Consider the following 17,825-nt stretch of genomic DNA (forward strand, 5'->3'; position numbering starts at 1 on the left):
ATCATATGGTTCTTACGACTCGATTATTAATTAAGAAAGATCGGAACGTAATAAATTATACGTACTTAATGTACAATCGACAGTTGCGTAATTACAATTAAAGTTTCTGAGAGAGTAACCCCCAAGTTTTTGCATGCTAGTGCGCGCAGATAAAAATGAAGGATAAGGCAATAACGGCAATTTCCATTTCTGTCGATTTCGGCGTAACGAATTATCGCGTGTGCGATACAGGAAAAAAAAGGCGGGGGATGTTTTTCGCAGCGGAAAGAAATGCTATCAACGTAGAAATACAGGTCTTCCGCAATCTCACGTATAACGCCGCGTGCTACGAGCACGACGGGGGCCCTCGATTGAATCAAAAAATAAATTCTATCCTCCTGTCCTCCCATTGGCGCAGCAAATCGTGTTCGGCCACCCCACCGTCAAATATCTGCCATTCGCCCGCAGCGCGGGCTTCTTCCGCCCAATACTATCGTCCCTCGTAAACTCGTCCTCCCTCGTCCTGAAAACTCGTCGGAATCGATCCACGCGAAAGTCCGTGATCCGAACACGTTCGGTCCTTAGTGTTACCTACTCGAGAGAAACGCAGACCTCCTCATCTCCTCGGCGTCGTCAACGGCCGAAATACGGGGGACCGGTTTCCGACTCTGGTTTCTTGGAACCTTGAAACTTTCGACCTTCATTCAGTCGATGTGCCGACTGGAAGCGCAAGAAATTCGCTCGTTTACACGCCTCGCCGGTGCTTTCAGAGACTAATGAAGCGTACGACGAATACTGCCACGCCGCGAAGACTGTCATTTTTACCAAAGAAAGGATGCAAGCGAGAGGAAAATAAACGTCTTTATCTAGACCCTGTCTGGCAGTGGTGTTCAATATCGTTCTCGACAGATTTCGCGCATATCTAACATCCGTGATTTCGTGATTTATTATTTGCGCCCGTTTCATTTGGCATCCCGCTATAATCCTCGTGGCGCGATCGGCCATCGCGCTCGCACGAGACGACTTAGGGAATGCCCGCGGATGATAATCGGCCGGCGACGTGGCGGTAGTACGGCGTGGCGAATCTCGTGGCCATGGCCGAGGTATATAGGTGGAAAAGCGAGGGATGGGCCAATCGGAGGGCGACCTCCCTGGGGACGCGAGCATGGTTGCCATGGTTGCGTCCGAGAACCCTCTTAGGCCTTTTGCACGATCCCTCGCGGTTCGTTCGGGCGGGCCGCGTTTACATGCCGTGCCGCGCCGCTCCGCGCCGCGCTACGCGTAATGTGTTCCACGTTCCATTAGAGTTCCCGGCACTTCATTCTTCGTCTTTCGCATACTTCGACCATTCAACGATCGTCCGGCAATCGGTCCAGCTCGGCGATCTCCGCGATTCTCTCTTTCCTCCTCCCCGGCAATCTTCACTGTCTTTTTCTCTCCACCCTCTTTCGGTTTCGCTCGGTTTCGCTTAGCCTTCCTTTCTCTCTCTCTCTCTCGCTCTCCTCCTCTTCCTCCCGTTTCTCTCTCTCTCTCTCTTCCTCGTCGAACTTCTCCTTTTCCCTCCCACGCCGGAACTCCCGGTTTCCTGCACTTAGCAAGATCAATACCAGCCAACGAGGCTTGAAAACATGCGTCAACATGGTCTTGCACTGTTTGTACGTCCACATAACGCTCAGCGCGCCTGGTTACTACCACCACACCGAACCCCGCGACCACTTCGTCGACCCTTCCGTCTCTTCATATCGCACGATGGTGCAGGTGAGAGTGCGGCAAAAGGTAGAGGGTAAACGCGGCCAAACAATGTTCGATAAGGCTATGTACGTATTAGTGGTTCGACGTTGATATTTATTATATAATTATATACAACACGACATTTTGCACCCCTTGCACGATTAAAAAGTAAAAGGTGTTATCGGACTGAGAAAGTTGCTGAACGACGTCAACACATATTATGGACGTGGTTACGTAACGACAACGTAATCGCATCGAAAATAACATTTCCACGCTGCTAATAATTATTTAGAACAGATCACTATGGCAATGAGACGAAAATACAATACGTATATGTTATATACATATATTATAACTAATATTGCAATGCAACGGTCGAACTATTCATAACTGAAATACAGTGGGTAACCTAATGAATTAAATTGAACTCCTGATGCAATCCATTGATCTCAGATAAGGTAATACAATCAATTAAAATATATAAAGAGTAAAATAAATTGAAACAATACAAAAATGCAATAAAAATGAGGTATAAATGCGAAATAAATTATAATAATTTATTTAGATATCGAGATTATTAAAATAAATCTTCCAAGTTCTTGGGTTTAACTTTTTTATCTTTTAATTATCGCGAAAATTAAGATTTATGTTTTCTTTAATTTGATTATCGTAATTCCACAAGTCGCAACCTTTGTCACATCACATGAAGAATGTAAACTTGCTTCGCAGAAAAGCGATGGCGAACGGAGAGTTTGCGGAAACTTTATGAGGAAACGAACAAGAGGTTGCAGTGACATTACCCACTTTAAATGCGAGGTTTTGCAAGTTTTCCTGATCTTATAATTTAAATGATTCTTCGTCGGGGTTCTGTCTCTCGTTTTCCTCTTCGTGATTCTTGGTTTTGTCGACGCAATCAAAGATTCTTGGAATTTGCAGAATTTTCCAAGTTCTTCGAAACGTCGAGCGAAATTCAATTATCATTTCGGATGTGTTCAGTCCAATAAAGCATTTAGATCTGTAAATCTCATTGTGCTTCCATACTCTTCTTAATTATCAAAATTCATCTAATAATTCTTAGAGTCTGGCGCGGCGAGATTAGAACGTAGCACGTATAAAATTTCCAATATGATCGATGCGTTATTGTCGAGGGATGTATGTTCAGGCGCATACTTTTAAATTCTAACAGGCAAACAAATCGCCCATCTACGTGTCGCAAATGACGAGGAAAATCTCGCGCGGTCACGTATAAGAATAAATGGCGGCGGAGCAGTCGGACGAAAGAGGTGAGAAAATCTCATTGGGAGTCTCGCGGGCGGTATCAAGCTCTCGCCGTCAGAGGTGTTTAATGTTCCCCACGTACGACCACGTGGCCGCACGTTAAAAGCGTTTAATGAAAGGGCGTCGTCGCACTTACGCCGTTCGACCCTCCCGGGAGAAACGGGCGGAATAAGAAGAGAGAAAGACGCGCCCGGGGAAAACGTTGCGAGGGCGAGGGGGTCGGAGCGAGGAGGACAGGTGGGTGGAGCGAAGCGCACACACGCCGCATTCGCACATTCACACTCACCTGGATACGTGCCTCAGGTAATCCGATCTTCTCGGCGAGACGCTCCCGTGCAAACACGTCCGGGTAATGTGTCCGCTCGAATTCTGAAACGAAACCAGTTTGCAACAAGTGCTCGTTATTTAGCCGCGTCGTCGGCATTAATTATCGCGATATACGCGAAGCCGCTTGCCGGCCATCGCGTATTTTCTCCTGACCGAACGGATTTCGGAGATTGAACGGACAAGAATACCTAATCTCGATATATATCGGAGGCACACCGATGGCTTTTTTGTATCGATGCGAATGAATAAGAAAAATACGAAATGTTTTATTTCAAATTTAAGTACCGAGAAAAAACTAGCACTGAACAAACAAGCACTTTTTTTTTAAGTCCAATTAAGACAAGGGGTATAATCGAAAGAAAAGTTTACAGTCGAGGGGGGGTGGGGAAGTACGAGATTTCTGAGGCGGTGTATACTGGAATTGATTGTCAAGATTGATAACCTTTAGGATTTTCTACTGACCTTTCTCGAGGCTGTCTATCTGCTCGTTAGAGAAGGAAGTTCGATTGCGCTGCAATTTCCTCTTCAGCCTCAGCCGCACTTGCGAGTCCTCGTCACCAGAGGAGTTGTGCTCCGAATTACCGTCCGAAGTTGTCTCCTGCTGATGCGACAATAGAGACCCAGTGTCTGGAACAAGAATTAATTATCTTTCCTTCAAATGTATTGTTTCACCCGTCTTAAATATCTTCCACATTTACGATTGCACAATGAGATTCATGTTACAATTGAAGAACAATTATATCGTACATAACAATTGTCCGTTTTGTTTTCTAAACTGTGTCAAGTGCACGGAAAGAAAGATTTTGCTGAAATAAAGCTAAAAATTTAGCTGGACACAAATCTGAAAATAATTACTTGTCAGATCGTAAAATAATTATACGTAGGACACTCAAGTTGGTTGCTAGAGTATCAAAATATTTTGCAGCATTGCTAATCACGCATGAACGTCCACCAAAATTATTTTTATGTAAAAGTTATCTTCAGATTTGTATTCAGCTGAATTTGTAGACCTCAAAAGAATCATTCTTTTATTATTTTTTTCACCACCTAATATTAAAGATCGACTGTCCGAAATCTTCAATATTTTTCTAACGTCGCGACCGTCGCGATTTAATTAGGAGAACCTGCCGTTTCGCGCGGCACATCAATCGGTCGATCCCGTAACGCGATCTCGCCGTTCTCGAGATTCCTAGACACCGCCGCGCGTTCAGGCGTGCACGACCAGTCTTCGGGGTCGCGTCTCGCGTTGCGTCGGTTCGTACGCGCGCAAGGGTAGCCCCTCGTCAAGCCCCGTGGGCCGCGATTACTTTCCGCCTCCGCGCACCACACCCTCGTCTCTTTCCATTCCTCCCAGTGCCTTCCCTCCGTACCTTCGCTCTGTTCGTGTCCGTCCCTCCGTACGGCAATGGAGAGAATGTATATACATATATATGTACACCCTTACGCTCGCGTACATAGGTATGTACATATGTATTACGTATATACATATATATATATATATATATACATATATACCGTTCGCTCGTCAGCTGCTCGCTTTCTCGTTCGCTCATCTCAACCCCCGCGCAACCCCCAATTGGACTCGACCCTGCAAAACCCCCTTGACTAGAAATACCGGCACCCCAAACACGCCTCTTTCTTACCCTCCGGTCCTTCCTGCCTCATCGTTCTAACCATCAGCTCCCGTTCTTCTCCTTCCCGCGAAGCTCACTACCACCCTTCCCTCCCCCGGATCTCCTCGCGAACACCCCCTGCGCGTAACGACCAGACCGAGAACGATCCTCGGCGGTCCGCTGCAGACGGATCGTTGGCTTTAATTTTCTAGGTGACGACGCACGCCCGGCGAAGAAAGAGAAGAGATTAGCCCGATGCTCTCTACAATCCGGCCGTTTAATACGCCCGCTGTGGCCAAAGTAACCGCGATCGACCGTTCGATGCATTCCTGTGCATTCAAGTGTACACTGTAAGCGGCACTTTGACGCATCCAGCAAAGCATAAACTACCTTATAAGTGGCGATTCGATTTTAAACCTTTAAACAAATACAAGTTTTATAAAAATCGTTTAGCATCTTATTTATATTTGACTTAGCGTTAGTGTTATTATCGATATTATGAAAAGAGATATTTTGACATTTTGACAGACTATATGGAGAATGTAGATAATATTAAAAAATATCTATTTCTGGATAAGATTAGATTGATAGATAAAAACCGATATGAATTTCAAGATTGCAGAAAAGTATCGACCACGATATTTTGGAGCACTCGCTGCCAGCGAGGGCAGCACTTTTCTACCTGTCACTTTATTACGATTCACATAATCTGTCTATTGAGGGCGGTCGCATTTGGGTTAGTCATTCGTGGACTGATTCCAGTTCAGAACGGAGCCGCAGGCTCGATTTTCGTGATCCTATTAGACTTATACAGGATGGATCCTTTTTCCCTACCCGACCGCGTATGTGCACGTTCATGCTTTGTATAAGGTGTCGAGGATTTGGAATCGCACAATAAAACGTTCTTATGAATCGAGCGGGATGATACAAGTAGAGTAGATGCAATCATTCGACGAGTCAAAAGCAAGATCGTGCAAATTTTAGTCTGCAAAGACAAATATTTATTTGTCATAATTTTTTAATTAATCTGAATCTTTTTATATTGAAATTATTATACGGATTATTATTTTGCATAAAAGAAAGATCGTTATATCCTTATTCGTAACATTATTGTTTTTAAATACAAATTTTATCTTTTATAATTTGAGAAATAAATATTGAATTGAAATACAGCAGGAAGATAAACAAATATAGGTCTGCACGGTTTCTGAAACGATAATTAAGGCACGCTGTCAATAATATTTTCGTAAACATTTTATCGTCGATCGAAACAAAAGTAAATAAAAAAACTTACCGCTTCGCTTCAACAAAGAATCGTCACGCCCATGAAGCTGACTACCGGGCAGAAGAGTCTGACCGGATCCAGGAGTCGCCGCGGTTGGAATTCCCGTGGCCAGGGGATGATGGGGAGGTGTTGCCGAATACCACGCCGGCGGCCAACCTGCTGCCTGCCCGTTAAACATTCTCAGCTTGTCGTAGACGCTCTCGGCACCCTGATGCGCTTGCACCGCAGCCGCCTGTTGCTCCTTCTGCGAGGCCAGGTTCCTGAGTACCCTGTTAATGGACGACACCTACAAACAGACGAAAATTTTCCATCAGATTCAATTCGAATCGCTTATTATTTCAATTTTACGAGTGTCAAGAAATTGGTATAAAAATTACATCTATCATATGTATTTTTTATTTAAATTTCCGGCAACGATTTTAATTAAAATTCTAAATTATTATTGTACATTTATAAATTATATCTACTTGTCTCTATGTTAAATTCAAAATTGTTCTAGGAAATATGTTTTAATGTTTAACGTGTTTATGAATACCTTTAAGTATAATTCGATTAATTAGTCTGCATATTTAATTTAACACTCGAGTAGCTAATATTAAATCATCTTCAATTCAAAGACTGTTGATACAATTACCATTTTTTATGAATTTTGCTTCTAGTATTCCTAGCTTATAGAAAAAAAAACGGATAGTTCAGAGAAAACGTTGCATCGCTTTTCGGCATTAATAGGCAATGTACCCCTGTGCGTAAGATGCGATCTTCGCGATCAAGGGAAAAAGAGACAGAGGCCACAATGTGACGGATCGGGGCGAGGCTCTTTGTAAAATCTCGCAACCGTAGCCACTTGTCGTCACACGAGAATCATTTCCGTCGTCGTAGTTGCGCTCTGATTGTCCGTCCCTCACCGTTGTCCCCTCGCGCGGGATCCTTCTTCCTCTTTTTCGTCCTCCTGCGGTCGCGGGATGCGAAGAGGGTCATATCCAGATGAAAGGACACCGCCATCCAATTATTATTACATAAAACGGTCTCCATGGCTCTTCATCCCCCTCCATTTCGAGGGACGGTCCCCGTCGTCATCGTTGTCGTCTTCACCTTACGCCCGCAACCGAGCCACTGGCTAACTCCAAAGTTATAACGAGCCGGCGTATAGTACAGGGATCCAAGCATCGCGCTCTCAACTTGCACATAATGGTCCTCGGCGCGCTCCGTACGCGCGCCAACCCCATCCCCCAGCTCTTCTCCGCAATCGACGCGAGGCATGGTGCAGCAGCCGGATATACACGGCCGTTAATGCAGTGCGGACGTCGGATATCGAGCGGAGCTTCTTAATTACGAGGTCGACAAGCTTCGACGAGAACGGAACGAGTACGCACGGTCGATCCCTCTCGCGCGGTTTGAGTCAAAACCGGAATAATGGCCGAGAGAGAGAGTCACCGTTAGAATATACCGCACTGCACGGTCATCTATTATTAGAGTTAAATTAAAGAGGAACTCTGACTTTGCCGGTTTGATTATTATTCGGATACATTCGGGCGAATATTGCACTTGGTTATAACATAATACCTCGATGTAAAGTCATCATGCTGTGATAAAAATGATCAGAAAATACAAGATAAAGTAAAATCTTGTTTAAATCTCCATCCAGTCCCCCGCGATGGTATATTACAAAATTGATTGGAAATGTCGATCGTGATGAATCATCGATCGCGTCCGCGAACCACGTGTTCCGGAGTTTATCGAGCGTACGTAACTTCTACCGTCTCGGCTCATTCCAAAGCTACGAGATAGTAACAGGCGAATAGCGGAAGCGACGTTTCGAGACGAGTTAGCCCCGGCTAACCCGGACCAGGCTCTCCGTCATCAAACCGTCTATCCAGCCTGGATGCCGGGAGAGAGAGAGAGAGAGAGAGGGAGAGAGAGAAAGAGAGAGAGAGAGAGAGAGAGAGATCCCGGCTATACGCTCCGGACCGTTCCACTCTCGCCGCACAACAGCCGCAGCGTCGATGCAGGCCATTACACGCGCGACCGGACACGAATAATTGTGCAACACGCTTAACTGATCCCATTCACCCTGATTCTACCCGCTCCCGTCCGCTCTCGCCGCTGACTAACCCCGCGCGCACCCCCGACACCAACCCCCGACGCGATGTGTACCAGCCGCAATAGCCAACATCACCGCCAATTCTACCAGCGATTCCACCAGTAGTTGAGAAAAGATCGAAACGATCGAAAGAACATTCCGTCGATCAAATAACGTCTCTTCTCTCAATTCTGATTTTCAATTGCTCTGAAAAATAATTCTGCTGGTTTTTGGTTCACTAATCATGATTCCAGGAAATTCGTATATTTACTAGAGGTTTTATATTTTACTATTTTATATATTATCGTAGAGAAGTTTTAATCATTTATCATTGTTAATAGAATGATGATTGTCACTTAAGAAAAGCTATATGATAAACAGTAAGATATATTAAAAGGACATATATATTCATTAATAGAGCGATGCTTGTAACTTCCAAAAAAAATATTAAATAGATCAAGGGATGAAATATATTCTATTGAGCGATGTTCTCTCTCCAATGTAATCTCGCCATTGGCCGGCGTATTACACGCTTGACGACAGGAGCGCGTGCTAGACGTTCTGATTGATCATCCTGCAACCCCCAGCATCCCCCATCAACCTTCTTCACTCGGCAGTTCCTAGGAACACACCGGCAAGAGCGAGCGTTTGGTTCACAAGCCGATGGATAACGACTTGTACGCGTGCCATCCCCCTCGGTATTCTTGACGGGCAGCCTCGGATGAGGGAAAGAGTAGAGAGGCGAAGGGGGTACTACCAGTAGAGAGAGAGAGAGAGAGAGATAGAGAGCGTCCTCGAAGGAGCCAAGATGAGGACGATCGACCTTCGAGGATATTTCGCGCGGTCGAGAGAAGGGAGGTTGGGTGGGCAGGATGTTTGGTAGATGGACGGACGTACAACCGGAGAGGATTCTTCGGGTTCGGAGAAGGGCGATCAGCGCCCGGGAGGGTGGACAATGCCGAGGTCCGCGTAATGGACCGATTACCCCACCCAGCCGATCGTATTGACGAGACTTTGATTAGGGTCGAGTGGCCGGATCCGACGGGTAAGTACACCCGACCGGCTGCGCGCCACGATAAGTCGACGGCGGATTACGCGTAAACTTATACCGTATCCAATCAATGGTACGGCGCCAAACACAGCGGGAAATTTATTCGCGCGTCGCGAATTTATTCGCGCGAGATGGGAGAATGTCCGTTCAATCTCGAGAAACTGGAATCTGGTAGCGTAATCCGCTCGTTTAAATTCGCTTTATTCTAATCTACGACACTTAGCGAAGTACGTTCGATCGAGGGACGCGTTCACCATTACTATCAATCACCTGACACTCCGCGTCCTACTAAATTATATAAGTATGTCTCACACATTTCGACTTCTTCTACTTACGCTGGGTATATTGTCGTTATTGCAAACGCCCTCCTGCAACAGTCGATCGCGAATCTCCCAGGCGAAGATCGAGGGACATTCTCGCTTGTAGTCGGCGATTTTGTTAACGACAGGCGTTGTCGCAACTCGTGGTTTGCTACCGCCGATCGCCCGCGGCTTGATCGAACCAGTCTCGTAATACCTACGAAACGGAGAATTGTTTTTATTTTCACTCTTGTTGCATTAACGATCGTAGCGGGTCTTTTAAACATGATAATTGAAAAAAAAAAAAGGTACGAAAATCTTTATAAAGGAGGTATTATTGGATGAAAGCTAGCTTTATTAATACTCCGCAATTTACAAGAACCACGTTATATTCACACGGAGATATTGCTACATGAAAAATGGAGATGTAACACATTCGCTTGTTATTATATATCCAATTATTTTTAAATCTCTGGCGTCAATGAAACGCTAAAAATAAAAGAAAATCCTGTAAATTTCGTCGCAAATTTATCGATTGGCCGCTAATTGCATCGAGGAAATACAAGCGGTTGTGTCTTGTAGCCATTGAAGTCCGTTGATTGGATTTGCTAATAGACAATAGCAATCAAATTCCTTTGCCACTCAAGTGTCGCGGAGAGAACAGTTTAATTTCTTGATCGCGATCGATCTCGACGAAGTAACCGAGACGCGGCGCGGTTTACTTACCTGCCGAGGATCTTGGAGACGCATCCATTGCTGACCTGCAGTATGCGCGATATGTCGCACGGTCTGGCCCCGCTGTGGGCCAGCTCGACGATCTTCTGCCTCGTGGAGTCCGGCAGCGGTCGGCCGTTGACGTAAACGCCGCCGAGCTGGTTAACCCCGCTGTGTCCTGCAGCCGAGCACCCAAATATTGAGTTCTGTCCGACCATAGAACCCCCGCCAATACCCGCGCCACCCCCGTGCATCAAGTCCTCCTCTGTGAAACAAAACGCGCGCAACGTATACGTCACCTCGCACCAGAACATCTGATTGGTAAACAGCGGATAGTACGCGCGCCGGTACGCGTTCTTATTAGTCTAATTAGCGCTCGCGCCCGTCGCGCCGCACGGATCCGAAAGCGTCAGATTGAACGCCAAGGGAGATGTTTGCGCCGCGATCACACGCTCCGCCGCCCTGCGGATGTCACGTAACGAAGATCAGTTTGACCCTTGCGCGCCGATTAATTCGCCCTGTGCCGTGTACCTTATTACGGTTACACGTCTGCCGTACGCCGGTTGTGTAACGTGCGCGCGGAGGAATCGGCGAAACGGAAATATTATCGCGTAGATACGTGCGATGCCGGCGACGGTAATTGCGACGCGAGTGGACAATGGCAGGTATAACGAATAGATATACGGCACGGTATCGCGTAATTCGATCATTACATGAGAGGCTTCAGAAATTGTAACAGTTACGATAAACCTTTACAAGGTGTATGTATACTATATGTGCATGGTACATAAACGGAAATGCATTCGACTTGCATTCGGGGGATATACGCTGCCAATGAAGACGTTTCAAAGGATATTGATTCTCATGGTGAACAAAACGATTTTTCACCCAACGTATGTCCTAATGCGGGCAAAAGTGGACCTTTCAGCTTCTCTCGTCACTCTTTGTTAAATTTCTGATGGTGCGTCGTCACTGACACAATCCAAGGAAAAAGATGCAATGAGAGAGTGACGGCGCGTGGATGACGGGAGAATTCGAGGAGAACCGCCGCTACTAAATGCATCTTGCAATTAACAAATTTAATTAATTCCCGCTTTTGCGTCGCGCAAAACGACAAGAAATAGTTGGAATGTAATCTTGGACGGTTCGCTTTGTCGCTGTGCGAAATCCCACTTCGTATAACGACACAAAATGGTTTTCTCGCTCGCTGTCTCTTCCTCTCGTTCTACCCTCACGCTATTTCTGTCGTATCTCGTCTGCACCGATGCGAAAAGATCGAAGATCGCCGCATTTTATAATCAATCGTAGTTATAAATATATAAAAGGATAAAAAGTTCTTTGGCAGAAAATTGTAACCATTTCTCAAAAGCTAATAATTCATACTGGCTACAATCATTGAATTCAAATCAATTTAAATCGCAGTTTTTTAATTTAATACATATACATATATATAATATATATATATATATGTATATTAAAGATGGAAGAATTTGACGGTAAAGCAAATAGCGAGATTGCCTTCACGATAAGTTTTAAATAAGATTATTTACTATCTGACTTGTATGAAAAAAAGATGTATTTAGTAAGTGCCGCGTGTGTAAGATAATTCAAAACTATGTTTCTCCTCACAAACTTGAAAGGACTAAAATTGTCGCATAAAACAGAAAACGGAATCTTACAGAAAACAGTAGTACATATAAAACTAAAGCTTTCTGAAAAGAAAATATGAAAGTTGAAACAGTTTGTTCGACGTAGATTTGTTTTATACAGACATTTCTATCTCAACAATACTATCAATTTAGTGGAAAATGTTTTTGAAAGTAACAGACAACGATGGCGAATAGACAACTTATTAATATAAAGACATCGTAGTATATTTTTATTATAATAAATTTTGGAATTATGTATATACATTGAACATGCTTTTCTTTGATTGTAAGAGTATTTATATTTGTTTCCGGTTTAAAATGGTAGTGTTCTAAAAATTTTTTTAGTTAGTTTTAAATTAATTTATAACACACAGTTTAAAATTATTTAATGGAATTTTTACAATTGGCAATATGCTTTGACGAAACCTGTGTTTTATTAACTTCTGTGTAAATTCGCGAATGTATTTTTTTATATTCGCAGTTATTTGTTGGCAATAATAAATCCGTTCTGCAACGTTCTGGCATTTATTGCAAAAGGTTTCCTGGCTTCAGTCGTTTCTGCATTATAACCAGAACTTTTTAAGCGAGCTTCAAGCACGCTGAAAGGAATGGAATATGGTGATGAAGAACGAGAAGCGAGAAATTGGAGTCGAGAGTCTTGTTACAAATAATTCCGCGGCGAGGCAACGCGGAAATTTTCGAGGGGGTCCTTCTTATTCCTGCATTTTATCATAGCATGCTACGATTCGCAAATGCAAGAGGAGAGAAAAATAACATCATCTTTTTTAGGACGCGGTTTTATAACTGTATTTAATTTCATGGTGCCTTTATGCGAATGAAATAATGGTAAAAGCTTTAAAATATGTTGGGAAACATTTTGCGAGGTTTTAAAAAAACATAGAAGAGCTCGATTCATTCACAACGACTGATCAAAAATGTCGGAATATCAATGGCGAATTAGCAGAGAAGAAATTGATCTTTGTTATCGACTTGTCAGTCGTAGTCGTCGCCGCTTCCGCGAACTTAGTTTAATGTTCCTTTGATTACGTACGATGGAAAGTGGATGATAACAATAAAGAACGAGACATTTATCTCAAACCAATTAAAGCGACACTCTCCAGACTTTCTTTTACGATGAGGTAATGAATATTCATTCTTTGCTCAGATTAATAAAAGCACTTAAATCTGCGAATGCGTGCAGCTGTCACCTTTATATAGTAATATGTCTCTCATTGCACATTATAATAATTCTTAAATCGTTGTAATTTCTATACAAAGAAAATGGCCAAAAAAAATATAAACAAGGATAAAATCTGTATTAAAGACAAAAGATAAATCAACCTCTTATTAAATAAGTAGTGCATTCATCCAGATGTTCCCATTATTTTGTTTAGCCCCTGTATATTATTCCATCGTAATATGCCACCGCGATAAACTCTCCTGGAATAATTCTTTAATTAATTTCGTATGCTGCGATTTATTTTTCATATTTTAATTAGCAAATTCGGCTATTCTATTCGGATATATCTATATAGTCGCTATCCGAAGATACTTCGTCTCATACTCTGCTAAACTTCAATCTTTCGACAGAGTAATTTACGTTAAAAATAGGCGCCGATGAAAGCGAGGACGCGTCGCGACGGCCTCGTCCTTTGAAGGGACGGCGCACGAGTCTGTGCTGTTTTTCACAAGTTTAATTCGTTACAAAGGGGACAAGTGTGCACGACTTAGCTGTACACGTATATGCGCGCGAGATTCACCCTTTCGCTCATCGTCTTTTGCCTCACGCCCTCCTCGCCAGGAAGGGGAGGGGGGAGAGCAACCACCCCCGACAGTGGGGGATGATGTCGGCGAGAGAGGGCTCGAATATCGCCCGAGCCCGACGCCGTCGACCCGTGCACACACCCGCCGGCCGCACACATTCTTTATATATAATTTCGCGTTAATCTACGCGGCGGTGCGGCGCAAAAGCGAGTCGCGCCGCAAAGTGAGGCAAAAAGGTTCCACTTGGCTGAGCGTGAAACGGGACACAGATTAAATCCCATCCTGTGCAACCCCGGCGCACGACGTCGCGGCACCCTCGTCCTCCCCGGCCACCCCGCGTCGCGTCGGTTCGCTCGGTCGAGCCACCCCTTGCCACCCTCGCCAAACATCCCCCTCCGTCCGCTCTCACCCGCGCCGGGCGAGAGGCGGCCTTTAAGCGCGAAAACGATCGCCGGTATTTAAGATGCGCGAATAGACGCGCGCGACGAATCGATGTAGCGCCTCGCGCGAGTCGACTTCGTAATTTGGTACCTTCCTCCCCCCCTCCCCCATTTGGAAGTGGTTATTTTCGAGGTCTGCTCGACGGCGGAAACGAAACGGAAGTTAAACTGAAAGATTTATTTGCCGGCGATCTTGAATTTTTAAGACGGTGAACGCCGTTTGTAGGAAATTCGCAGAAACGTTAGAGCATTACTCTCCGAAATTTTCCCGAGACCACTTGATCAATTCCATGAGTCACTGTATACGTACTCTAGACGAACAAACATTAAACTCGTTGGAAAGGAACGATTGATCGTTACCCGATAATAGAAACAAAACAGCCCAGCGGAGCGGCTAATGCGCCACTCCAATTTCCAACGATGACGGAAAGTTTGCAGCGGAATAGTTGTTTAATGGGATGTAATAATAGTTTGCGGGTAATTAGTCCCGCGTTGCGACTCGAAACCGGCCGAACATAATCAGTTACAGAGTGTTCCGGTCCGAATTCATTTAACGAACTGTGCCGTTTATCCGTCGACATCCATAAAAAAAAAAAAAAAATATCGCTTTCGCGGCCAAATTGCTTTCACCTCTCGCCGTCGTTGCGCCGCGCATACGCTAAATAATATAATTATGCGCGCCGACCGCATTAATTAGACATACAAATCGTCCAACTCTCTCAGCTTGGTATAATAGAGGCGATTACAAAACAGATATTTCGGTCGCGGAATGCGATGCAAAGCGCGACGTTATTAGACTGCCGGTGGAAAAAAAAAAGTGGGAGCATTTGGAGTCAGCCGGTTTGACGGCATTGCGGGCATGCACAATCGGGAATTAACGAACATTCACCGCGGCTCAATTACCCCGCTTCGTTTACATTGAAAATTAAGATAAACGTGACGTTGGCAAGCAACCAACAGATTGATAAATAATTCGTAACGGAAGAGAAAGGGGGAAGGGGGTGGGGGCGGGCGTTCCGAGGAGTTCACGCCGGAGCTGCAGTCGTCGCGTTAACGCGTTCTCAACTCAACATTTACAAGACATCTAGTCGCGCTTATTTCCGGTGACAGTCCCGGAGTCCGTTAGTGGCGTAACGCCGAGGCGGTCGGGCGCCTCTCAAGTCGACGCGCGTTTGTCGAGTGTCACCGGCTAAACGTTATTATCACGTCGGTAGAGATTCCGAAGGATGAGCAAACCCGGCGCGGAAAGGGAAGGAAAGGGGTCGCGCAGCCGGGGCACAGCCTCCGAGCGTTTCGTGATAAACTCGCCGGGTATCACGGAGGAAGAGAGAGAGAGAGAGAGAGAGAGAGAGAGAACTTCATCTCGTGCGCGTCTTTCAACGACATCAAAGATGGCGTGCCAGGCATACGCTCTCTAATGAGTTGAATCGCGGTAAGAGCTCTCGCGCTCGACGACGACGGCGATGACGACGACGAATTCATTACGGACGGTGTTAAGAGGCGGCGGCGCAATATTAGCAGCCGTCATCCCCCTGGCAGCGCATACTCATTACCGCGCCCGTTATTATTGACACCAGTGTGTAAAGGGCTGCCTCGCGCACAAGTGTGTGTCTTCCCCGTAGCTTTTCGCAGGTAAATACCGAGCACTCGTTGGCCGCGGGGGGTTTAGTAATCGTACGTTTCGCGTTCGTTACTATTCAACGGATAACAAGATGCTTCGCGCGGGAATAACGCGAGATAACACGATAATCTCGACGCTGCCGCCGCCGCCGCCGCCGCGCAACGTTTAAATAAGTTTTGCGCCGGTAAACGGGATAACGGACCGTGAAATCCCCGACTCGATAAACGCTCATTGTACGAAAGAAGCTATTGTCGTAAACGAGCGAAGGCGACAGCAATCCTTAACATCATCGAAATATTAACTGCGTATACATACGTTCGTACGTATTAGCTCCTTCGTCGCGGCGCGCGATTCCATTGTGATTTTTAAATTATAAACGAAGTTACTCTCAATGTTTCCCATTTGACAATTCGCGAACGAAGAATGTCGCGAACGTGTTACGCAATAGATTTAAAGACTCAATTTAACTCCTGAGATTTAATGGCTCCTTAATTAACGGCTCTTCATGTGTACAAAGTGTCCCGGAATCCAGCTACTGCTCGAATTAACGGAATGCCTCGTATTTTCCGTAACAATATGCCGGCAAAGCCACGCAAACCGGCGTATTCGAAGCTCCCCTATATGTACATGTACTATCCACGGGCAAAAGTTATCGGCGTGCCTCGCGGACGTATACCGTGTGGTGGTCTCTATTGATTGGTCGCGGGGATAATCCCGCGCCGCCGACATTTATTACCCCCTTGGAGCAGCGGAGGCAGGTAATCTCCGCAGCCTCCGCTGCTCTGGCACGCGCGAGATCCGATCCCGGAGCCCGTAACCATTGCGTGCGGGGCCCATAACCATTAACAAATCTCGTGTAGCGACGAGAACGAAATAAAGCGCTCTCGTGAATCGGCCGTTTGAGTCCAATAGCTACGAGGTTTTTATGGAGAACCGAAGTAAGAGAAAGCGCTCTCTTTCTCTGATATACGTATAGTACATAGGAGGAAAAGAGAGAAGGATAGACTGGTGGTTGGACGAATGAAAGAGGGGCGCGCTCGTGCCACGCGAGCATTGTCCGCCTCTGAAGCTATACACGAGGAGGGGATATTATAAGAAGAGAAGAGAAGAGAGGGGGTGGTAGGAAGCACTTACCCTCCTACAAGTCCCATTATGATCTCGCGTAGGCTATAGCCACGTAACGCGATCCCGCGTCTCTGCTCTCGAACGAAGTGTGGGTAACTCCTCGACCGGGGAAAGATTACGTTGCGTCGAGACAAATTGGCGGTGTAAGCGGCCCCCGCTTATTGTCGGGGGTACGAAGGAAGGGAGGTCCGAGACACGCAGCCTAACAACCGATCGCTGCCGGGTGCGGTGGGGTCGCGTTGGGGTCGCGAGGACGAATCTCTCGAGGTGCAAGAGGGCCGCCACCCTTCGCCTCGCCGAAGTCAGAGGCGAAGGGGCCGCTGGCCCGACAGAAGCCGACCAAAGGCGTGTCAAGTTACCAACTAACCCCCGGGGGTAACCGCGAGCTCACCTAAGCTCATAAGCGTACGCGTATTTACTCGTCCCTTCGCTCGTATATAACTCATCACAAGTTCGCTGGAAGGGCTTATCGAAACCGTCTACCTTAAGAAAACTTTGATTCGCGTATGTTACGAATTACTTGTCGCCATTAAATTAAGGGTAATACGATGTTGTACACGGCTCGCGCCACTACCTGCCTGCTTGGGTCTCGCCCTGCGAGTGATAGCACAACGACGCGGCAATAACACGCGTTGCACGCCGCAAAAACAACCACCAAAATCGATTTGCTGTCGCCCCGAAACGTTATATACTTTTAGGTTAATTCCTAAAATATTTTTTATCCTGAATACTCGAAGTCGTCACGAACGAGAGAAAGAATCATGCGAGAATGTCAAACAATATTACTACTAAATTCTAATTACTAAACGATTGTGATTCTTAATACTTTTAATGGGACCTTCTTAAAGAAAAACTTATAAAAGTTATAT

The 17,825-nt window shown here is 45.5% G+C and overlaps 1 protein-coding gene across 4 annotated transcripts in view; it reads right to left on the reverse strand.

Moving 5' to 3' along the window:
* The window catches only part of LOC105829451 (paired box protein Pax-6), a 33,589-nt gene that overhangs the window by 8,362 nt on the left and 7,402 nt on the right, over positions 1–17,825 (reverse strand). For 3 of the 4 annotated variants that reach the window (XM_036292819.1, XM_036292824.1, XM_036292807.1), the window contains 5 exons: positions 10,370–10,622; positions 9,680–9,860; positions 6,223–6,499; positions 3,778–3,942; positions 3,275–3,357 (listed from right to left, as the gene is read on the reverse strand). In XM_036292819.1, the coding sequence (XP_036148712.1) occupies positions 3,275–3,357; positions 3,778–3,942; positions 6,223–6,499; positions 9,680–9,860; positions 10,370–10,611 (948 nt within the window). In that variant the 5' untranslated portion in view covers positions 10,612–10,622. The remainder of the gene's footprint in view (positions 1–3,274; positions 3,358–3,777; positions 3,943–6,222; positions 6,500–9,679; positions 9,861–10,369; positions 10,623–17,825) is intronic. The other variant, XM_036292814.1, reaches the window with a different exon arrangement.

The sequence above is a fragment of the Monomorium pharaonis genome, chromosome 1 (assembly GCF_013373865.1).
Source record: "Monomorium pharaonis isolate MP-MQ-018 chromosome 1, ASM1337386v2, whole genome shotgun sequence".
In the NCBI taxonomy this organism is placed as follows: domain Eukaryota; kingdom Metazoa; phylum Arthropoda; class Insecta; order Hymenoptera; family Formicidae; genus Monomorium; species Monomorium pharaonis.